At 46.1% G+C, this 10,000-nt stretch overlaps 2 protein-coding genes across 3 annotated transcripts in view; both read left to right on the forward strand.

The window, feature by feature from the left end:
- The window catches only part of LOC307071362 (uncharacterized protein), a gene marked incomplete at its 3' end in the record, with an annotated part of 35,643 nt that extends 34,751 nt beyond the window's left edge, over positions 1-892 (forward strand). The window contains exon 62 of the mRNA XM_079730348.1: positions 746-892. Coding sequence (XP_079586474.1) covers positions 746-892 — 147 coding nt within the window. The remainder of the gene's footprint in view (positions 1-745) is intronic.
- Positions 893-4,630: 3,738 nt separating this feature from the next.
- LOC307071545 (noelin-2-like) overlaps positions 4,631-10,000 on the forward strand; it is a gene marked incomplete at its 3' end in the record, with an annotated part of 21,322 nt that continues 15,952 nt past the window's right edge. The window contains exon 1 of one of the 2 annotated variants that reach the window (XM_079730559.1): positions 4,631-4,765. In XM_079730559.1, coding sequence (XP_079586685.1) covers positions 4,709-4,765 — 57 coding nt within the window. In that variant the 5' untranslated portion in view covers positions 4,631-4,708. Of the gene's footprint in view, positions 4,766-7,203; positions 7,795-10,000 lie in introns of those variants that run through there. The other variant, XM_079730558.1, reaches the window with a different exon arrangement.

Consider the following 10,000-nt stretch of genomic DNA (forward strand, 5'->3'; position numbering starts at 1 on the left):
GTGCAACCCTTTTTTCCCAAAGTGATTTATTTCTATGCGTGGTATCCATGGGCTGGTAGGTGGTTGGACATTTTAGATCGATGGAAATGTTATGACAATGCGGTGCACGTTTCGACATGGTACAGAGACGCGGAACAAAATACCCTAATAATACATTCCGACACAACACAAGACACGTACAGAAGCATTCGAAATAGTGCTCCGGGCTGTTTGTTTGACTAGGGAGCGGGGTCATTGATCAAAAGCTGAAGAAGAGACTTATTTGGGTTCTGCCCAGAACCTCTTTCGGGCTGGAAGTCAACCATACCACTAGACTACCCTGTGTCCTGTGTTCTGTAGAGCCGGTCTATCAGACCCTATAACCACTAGACTACCCTGTGTCCTGTGTTCTGTAGACCCGGTCTATCAGACCCTATAACCACTGGACTACCCTGTGTCCTGTGTTCTGTAGAGCCGGTCTATCAGACTCTATAACCACTAGACTACCCTGTGTCCTGTGTTTTGTAGACCCGGTCTATCAGACCCTATAACCACTAGAATACCCTGTGTCCTGTGTCCTGTGTTCTGTAGACCCGGTCTATCAGACCCTATAACCACTGGACTACCCTGTGTCCTGTGTTCTGTAGACCCGGTCTATCAGACCCTATAACCACTGGACTACCCTGTGTCCTGTGTTCTGTAGACCCGGTCTATCAGACCCTATAACCACTAGACTACCCTGTGTCCTGTGTTCTGTGTTCTGTAGAGCCGGTCGGGTCAGGAGAGGACCGTGTTGGTGTTGGACTCCCCCATGTCCGAGACCCTCCCCATCGTGGACGTGGCCGTGTCCGACTTTGGGAACGGGAACCAGAAGTTCGGCTTCCAGGTGGGCCCGGTTTGCTACGGCGGTTAAGCACTACAGCCCCCCACCACCACCACCACCATCCAGCCCCTCATTCTACCACCACCACCAACCACCATCATCCAACCCACCACCACCACTGCCATCATCCAGCCCACCACCAACACCGCCACCATCCAGCCCCTCATTCCACCACCCCAACCGGATGCAAAAGCAAAAGAACAAGGGGGACATGGACACTTCTTCTTCATCGATACGCAGGGAAAATACATCCACATCCCCCCCCGCCGAAAACCCCATATTTATAAGGCAGATCCTACCTTGAACAGTGTTCCTCCATTCACGCAATTGCTCCCACTTCCTGTTAATGTTTTTGTACCGACGCTGCCTTTATTACACGTGTTTGCCTCCCGTTCTCTGCTCTCACTTGCTCATTAGCATAGACTCATCATGCATAAATCATCCTTTATAACAATGCTAATGAGAGTAATTTAATAACGAGTTCTATAAGCTGCTCTTTTTGAACGGAGTCGAGTGCGGCTCTCCACGCATCCACCAGCCCCATTGATCCATGGGTTTAGCTTTTTATTTATTCATCTCTCTATTCATTCACGGAATTGCACAACCCCACTTGTTCACGCGGTAGGGGAGAACACAGAAGAGTCAGTAGGACGTTATGAACACAAAACGGCACTACTGTCACACCTCACAATGTCTAGTCGCCCGTTCACTATAAATGATTGTTTATATTTGTGTCGTTGTATTTCTGTAACATGGTGCTATTATGTCTCTCCATACGGAGCACATTCAATTGTAAAAGGGAATTTGGGAAGTGCATTTTTTCTTAAGGTTTTTATTGGTTGTCAACATAATGACCCAAACCGGTAAATAATCGTCTATTTTGTATTTTTGTGGGAAAGACAACTGACTGACATATTTTAATAAAAGTACAAGATGTACATTTAATTTAACCTGCTTGTATTGTGTTCTTCATCTAAAACAAAATAATATGAACCCAAACACTAGTTTAGGCCTATCCTATCATGAAAAGAGACGTCATTATATAATACAAAACAACATTAACCAAACAACTTATTTATTTACATATTAAAATGAAAAACAGACTATATGTGTGTATATATTAAAATCATATTTAAATGACTTGAGTTGGATAAGGGGCATCAGCCGGCACAATCAGACCCCCTATACCACTAAGCGTCGGTTGAGCACACTCATAATATGCAAGATTGTACATAAACCTTTCTTCTCTCCATAAAAGCTCCTTCTCCCTCTAACCGTTATCACCCAAACACCTCTCAAGACTGCACGCTGATTGGTAACCTCTGATGACCCCTTTATCAAGGACAATGCAAGAGAAAACAAAATCTGAATACCCAAGAGAGTGAAGGGTGACGTTATTATTATACAACCGCGACAACCATCTGCCCCGCTGGCCAGCCAGGATCCACAAGAGTCCTTCTGCGTCGGGAGTCTTGGGCACACACAGCCACTCTGCCTGAGAGGCCCCTCCAGCTCGCACTATCACCCACAGTGGGTGAAGACAGCCTTCAGTCTCGGGAACTGGGCTGATTGCCACCACGGCTCAAATTGTTGCCACGGCAGCGGCAGCTCTTGATCAGCTAGGAGGGGTTGTAGTGGTAGGAGCACAGCGCAGCACACTGCCTGCCGGACCCCTTAACCACTGATGGATTGGTAAACAGGCCTTGCAGTTTACTGTAGTTTCATTGAGTCTCTGGTCCCTAAGGGTGCATGTCTGTATTTGGGTGTGGGATTCTGTACTCGTCGTGTTCCACTGTTTCTCGCTCGCCCACTCTCCTGCACACCCCGGCAGCGTTCCACCACCTCACTCCGGACCCCTTATATCGGTTATTTCAATCTTTATTTTGTCTTGTTGTGTTCCTTCTTTTAGTTTTTCTTTATTTTGTTCATTAATTTTGGTTTACCGTCTCTCCAGATATGTGTGTGTGTGTGTGTGTGTGTGTGTATGCATATGTGTGTGTGTTTGTGTTTGTTTGTAGGCATGTGTGTGTGTGTGTAAGTATGTGTGTATGCGCGCGTGTGTGTGCCTGCATGTGTGTAGGTGTGTGTGCGTGTAAGTTTGTGGGTACATACGAATGAATTAAATGTGATGAAAAAATTCAATGTGGTTAAACTTTAATGAGCAGAGTAACATGAAAGGCATAGTCAAGATCGTATAGCTGGTATTTTTCAGCTATGAAATATAGATGACTTGACATGGGCTTTAAATTCACCAACACCACGGCTGGCGAGATGAATTACAGTTATTTTATTCGAGGAAAAGTTAATTTCCAACGTGTACTACTTCTGAAATGTTCAAAGGAAGCCTGCCCAGCCCATTATTAATTAGAGTTGTATCAGTGATTCAGTTTATTATTATACAGTTGGCAGCAGTGTCCATACTACATAACTCACCATATAAATAGGATCTACGGCTACCAACTAACAAAAAGATGTAGATGAAGTTGTTGTTCTTCAATCTTTTTCATGTGTCTGCCCAAGTTCTCTTTCAATCCCTGAATTAATGTGTGGTTCATTATCAAATGTAATTAATGATATCATCAACAACTTGAACAGCACCCTTTGGTTTTTATCTTCCATCCTCAAAATGTGTTTATTTCTCTCATTCAAACCACTGTCCTTGGCAATAAACAATGTTTTATGCGAACGCGTGCCACATCTTAACAAGCAGAGCAGATTTGAATTCTGAGTGCCACCTGGCATTATACAGTAATCACACACACGACACAAACACACTCACACACACACACACATTCACACACACACACACACACACACACACACACACACACACACACACACACACACACACACACACACACACACACACACACACACACACACACTCACACACACACACACACACACACACACACACACCCATACACACACACTTACAGACACATACGCACGCACACACACACACAGTCATGGACACATACGCGCACACACACACACACACACACACACACACACACACACACACAGGCGCGCACACACACACACACACACACACACACACACACACACACACACACACACACTCATACACACACACTCACAGACACATACGCACGCACACACACACACAGTCATGGACACATACGCGCACACACACACACACACGCACACACACACACAGGCGCGCACGCCATCTCCCTCCACAGTGGACCCAGACTTCCCGTCTCTCTCTGTGACTCCTCCTCTCCTCCTCACCCCCTGGTTCACCTTCTCCATCACAGTTGTCCTTCTCAGGGAGGAGTGAGTGGGTTCCCACGAGGCAGCCAAGAATAAAAAGCATGTATACCCGCCCCCCCCCCCCACGCCCCCCACCCCCCACCCGTGCCTCCCCTCCCGTGCTGCAGTATATCTGTCAGTGTGTGCGACACTGTCCCGTCTTACTCCCCGCATTAATCCACTGAACTGAGCCAAAAGGCAGAACAATTTACCCAGAGTCACCTCAGAGGGTCCAGAGAGCCCGTCCCCAGCGGTTCATCTTCATCAGCCGCGTACCTGGAGGAGTGGAAGGCTGCTCTGGGACAGGACTGAACCAGAGAGAGAGGGAGGTAGAGGAGGGGAAGAAACAGACTGGTCAGAGTGTGTGTGTGTGTGTGTGAGAGAGAGGGAGGGAGAGAGAGAGAGAGAGAGAGAGAGAGAGAGAGAGAGCAAAAGGGAGAAACAAGACTGGTCAGAGAGCGAGAGGGGGGAGAGAGAGAAGAGAGAGGAAGATACAGACTGGTCGGAGAGAGAGAGAAAGAGAGAGAAGAGAGGAAGAAACAGACAGAGAGAGTGAGTAACATAAACACAATGGGTCCTCAAGGAGCACTCTGCTGTCTACTGTTGCTGCTCACTGTCTCCTGTAAGGTAAGCAAATACTGTCTGTCTGACTATCTGTCTGTATGACTATCTGACAGTCAATTCATTCATCCATCTATCTATATATCTATATATCTCTCTATCTATCTCTCTATCTCTCTATCTATCTCTCTATCTATCTATCTATCTATCTATCTATCTATCTATCTATCTATATATATATATATATATATATGTCTCTCTGTCTGTCTCTCTGTTTGTCTCTCTGTCCATCTGTCCGGCTGTCTGTCTGGTCTAATTGATAGAAGCCTGGGTCCTCAGATGACCACATGAAACTATAAATCAAGCTCATCAACATTACTGTTTATGGTTTATTGTTTACGAGGACGGACAGGGAGACGTGGAAGAGGCTTGCGTGAGTGTGTGTGGCTGTTGGCACACAAACAAACCTCTGTTTGTATTTGTTTGCCCACAAGTTTGTGTGTGTGGTTGTGTGTGTGTGTGTTGGGATGTGTGCATGAAGTAAAGAATAGTTGCTCACACGGGCAAAGTGTGTTATACTGTCTACAACTGAACAACAGATGCTGAGAAATGTTGTCGTTTTTTTTGCCTCTAATGATGTGAAAGTCTTAACAGCAGCATCAGGGTGACGACATAAGCCGGAGACTTTAACTAGCTCTCTATAGAAAGATGGATTCAACCATTGTACATGATTAGGCATTCATGTAGCTTCACTTTACACGCCAAAAAAACCACCCCAGAAACAGTGTTATCCTGAGTGTTTCTGTTTCAAATATTGATGGTCATGTGCACTATGCTTATTGCGAGGAAGCATTGTTTAATGTATAATAGATGAATGCCTTTGTGTGACAGCTGATGGGAACACTAGGAGAACATGGCCGCAAGCCAACAAAATTTGCAATACAAATAAATGTGTGTTGAGTTCTGCTCGTTGGATTAAACTGAGTGCAGGCACTTTAAAAGGACGTTCCTCTGATGCTCCAACAGGTTGCAGTGTACATATAATGATGAACATGTTATTCAATGAGCATTCATTCATTAATCATATCCTGTTTCGAAGGTATTTATATCCACCTTGGTGGGCTTCACAGGGGAGTTAACCTTCAATTTAGTATCATTTACTATTTAGGCATTCAGCGAGCACTTTATACAAAGCGGCTGACACTGGATATGTATTTATAGGCCTTTCATTAATGGGTGGGCATTGGGGAGGCATTTTGACCAAACACATTACCCTCTTGGTGAGGAATCCTGCAGCCCAGCCTCTACACTTTTTTCCTAATTGACGACCGGAAGACAAGGATTTGCTTAGCAATTTGTTTTGTGTTTATCTGCCTTCATTCTATTTTGTCACGTTTTTGGAGAATTACATTACGTTTAATCTGTAAAGGGTCAGATACTCATATAAGTTGTAGTTGCGTTCGCTGGCCAACCGGTGTCAGTATTGCATCAGTTGAAATTGCATTAGTACATACAAGACAAACCATCAGACACACAACCGCATTCATACGCACACGCACACGCTCACACACACACATACACACACACATGCATACGTGAAACCATGAGTTGGGGCTTTAAATGTCAATTAAACCACCGAATAAACCACTAGAACAAAGTTCATGAACAGAAAACTTCCGCTCAAAACAGCATATATAAACGACACATTATAAATATTCTCACATTATGTATTTAAATTGAACTCACAATGCATTAAACAAACCGAATAATTAATCAAAAGAAACATTGCCAGACTGGAGTGCTGGGGGATTTAGAAAGTTTGTCTTCGTGTGTGTGTGTTTATGGTGTGTGTGTGTGTGTGTGAGTGAGAGAATGCTTAAGAAGTGTATGTTTGTCTGTGTTTGAGTGTGTGTGTGTGTGTGTGTGTGTGTGTGTGTGTGTGTGTGTGTGTGTGTGTGAGAGAGAGAGAGTGTGTGTGCGTATGCGTGTGTGTGTGTGTGGGGGGGGGGATTGCGTGAGTGTGTGTGATTGAGTGAGAGAATGCTTAAGAAGTGTATGTTTGTGTGTGTTTCTGTGTGTGTGTGCGTGTTTGTGTGTGTTCTTGTGTGTTTGCGTGTGTGTGTGTGTGTGTGTGTGTGTGTGTGTGTGTGTGTGTGTGTGTGTGTGTGTGTGTGTGTGTGTGTGTGTGTGTGTGTGTGTGTGTGTGTGTGTGTGTGCGTGTTCGTGTTCGTGTGTTGGGGGGTGTTAAATGAGAGAGCAGTGCTGGCCCAGTCACAGGGGCTGGCAGCCAGGCAGAGGAAGCAGCACATGGAACGCGCGGCGCCGAGATTTTCGCTCCAACCTCGTCACTCTCTCTATCTCTCTCCATCTCTTCCACTCTCTCCCAATCTCTCCCACACACGCACTCTCCCTCTCGCCGTTTCCGTCTCACACGCTGTCAGGACAGCGAACAGAAAGACTGAGCGTAGCGGCCTGGCTGTTGGTTGCTTTGGGAGCCAACGACCCTCCGCCACCCCATCTAGAGTTTCTGTCTCCTAGTAGATTAGCGATCACCGCGTAGACGCTCCAAACAGGAGCTCTAACTCCAACTGTCCAAAAAGCTCAGCGCTTACCCCCTGCTCCCCGTGTCTATGAGTGGAGAGAACAAGAGGGACTTAAACTGGCAAACATTTGGGATTTCTTGTGGGGGTTTGATATCGGACACCATGTCTCTGTGAATCAGTGTGTGGACAAGACACTACATTCGATCGAGCACAAGTCCATGGGATTACTGTGATGTTGATGGTGATGATGGCGATGCTGAGGCTGATCACGCGTGTAACAGCGGCTTTGTAGTATGACCGACCTACTCAGCGCGGATCCTTGACCAGAGAGCCGAGGTAGAAAACAAGTGTGCACGTCGTTGGTGGTGAGCGGAATCGCTGGGAAGTGAGTGTGCACATTCCGGCAGGATGAGCGTCCCCATGCTGAAGATCGGAGCGGTGCTCAGCACCATGGCCATGGTGACCAACTGGATGTCCCAGACACTGCCGTCGCTGGTCGGTCTGAACGGGACCGCCGTGTCCCCCGACGGCACACACGAGAGGATCGTCAGCGTATGTATACTTGCAAAAATAAGGAGATGTAAAGAAAGAGATAGAGCGATGGAGAGGCAATGCATTGTTTTGTTTAATGTGCAGTTCACGTGCGGTCTTGCAGGACGATATTTCTTGTTTAAAAGTTTATTACCTTAGTGATCAATCCTTTTTTTGTATTGGAATTGTGTCGGTTATCTGTGTAGGGTCGATGTTTTGAGTAATTGAATCACGTGGCGAAATGGCATACGTGAGAATTGAACCGGTTTCATGTTCGCACAACACAGTTTCATTGCATCCCTCATATGTGTTGTTAAGACTCAATTGGAACACGATGCTCTGACTATAGGGATGTGAACAAAACAACTCCATCCCGGGAGAGACAAAAAAAAACACGCTTGAAATAATGGCTCCTCAAATCATTCTCTTCATGATTAAATCCATTCGGGCTTGATTAAATAAAAGACCGGCTTCGGATGTGAGTCATTACATACGTGTGTGCACGTGTGTGTGTGTGTGTGTTTGTGTGTGTGTGTGTGTGTGCGCGCGCGTGCATGTGCGTGCATGCGTGTTGATGTGTAATCTATGGAAACAATTTACACACACACAACCACACACACACACACACACACACACGCGCACACACACACACACACACACACACACACACACACAAATACACACATGCTCACCCTCACAGGGGTAATGAGATTGCTCTTTGTCAGAGAGAAAGTGGTGATATTTCTCCTGGGGAAGGCTGACTCACCCATGGGACAGCCAACCATTTGTTGCCCTAGCAACACCCGCTTACCCTAGACCTGTAGATGCAGAAAGTATCCTAGCATGTGTGTGTGTGTGTCTGTCTGTCTATATGTATGCATGCATGGATGTGAATGATAGTTTTTTTGTATGTGTGTGTGTCTGTCTGTATGCATGCATTTATAAGAATGTGTTTTGTGTGTGTGGTTGTGTGTGTGTGTGCGTGCGTGCGTGTGTGTGTGTGTGTGTGTGTGTGTGTGTGTGTGTGTGTGTTTGTGCACGCAGGTGTGTGATGCTCTGTGTGGTTGTGATTCTTTTAGCGCAAGATTTGGTACACAGCTGCTATTCTGCAAGTTCAGCAAGAGTTCCTAGTATCATGCAACCAAACGCCTACGCAGCCACACACACTTACACATCTTCACAGCCCCACACACACACACACACACACAAACACACACACACACACACACACATCTTCACAGCCACACACACACACACACACACACACACACACCACTCCACCTCTCCCCCCCACAACACACACACACACACACAAACTCTCTCACACACACACACACACACACACACACACACAACACACAGACAATATCTGGTGGAGAACAGATGGAGAAGGTGCGAACAGTGCAGAGTGGCTGAGCTGAGAGCCGGTCCAGAGAAGGGTGGAGCGAGACAGCCAGTGATGGCATGAGTAGATGAGACGCTGTGAAGTCCCCGTCGCTATCCACTGGTTGGCTGTGGTGTGACTGAAGCTCCCAGCAAGCTCCTGCCAACAGATGTTCCTCTTCTGTTGTTTCCTGTGTTGAAAACACACGTTTTTGTTGTTGGCGTTTCTCATTTCTGTGAGTGAGTGCATGATGATGTTGTTAAGACATTGCTCATTAATTGGATTCATTTTAATGTCGCTGTCACCAGACCCGCACAGTTTGATGTGTTTTGTTTAGGTTTCAGATAATCGTGGCCTGGCGTAGACAGGTCGTTTTGGCTCTGGATATGCTGCTGGGGTATTTACGGCGAATGAGAGTTTCCTTTGCACTTCATTCAGTCCAAAGCCTCCCACTCTAGAAACCCTGTATTAATGTGGTCAACCACAATCCAAGGTTACCATGCCGACTGTATGGATTGATTTATACTCCCCGTAGATCCTCAATCTCTCTGATTACTTTTTGTCCACCAACCTCTCTCTTTTCAAAAATCTCTCTCTCTCTGTCTCTGTCTCTGTCTTTCTCTGTCTCTGTCTGTCTCTGTTCCTGTCTCTGTCTGTCTCTGTTTCTGTTTCTGTCACTCTCTCTCTCTCTCTCTCTCTCTCTCTCTCTCTCTCTCTCTCTCCCTCCATCCCCTGGCTTGTACCTCCTTGCCGTTTTCTTCTTTTGATTCCAGCCAGTATAGCCCGTGGCAGAATGGGTGTCTGGGAAGTGATATAAACATGTTCCGGCAAAACAAATTGAGA

The sequence above is a fragment of the Pollachius pollachius genome (genome assembly GCF_949987615.1).
Source record: "Pollachius pollachius genome assembly, chromosome: 2".
Taxonomy (NCBI): domain Eukaryota; kingdom Metazoa; phylum Chordata; class Actinopteri; order Gadiformes; family Gadidae; genus Pollachius; species Pollachius pollachius.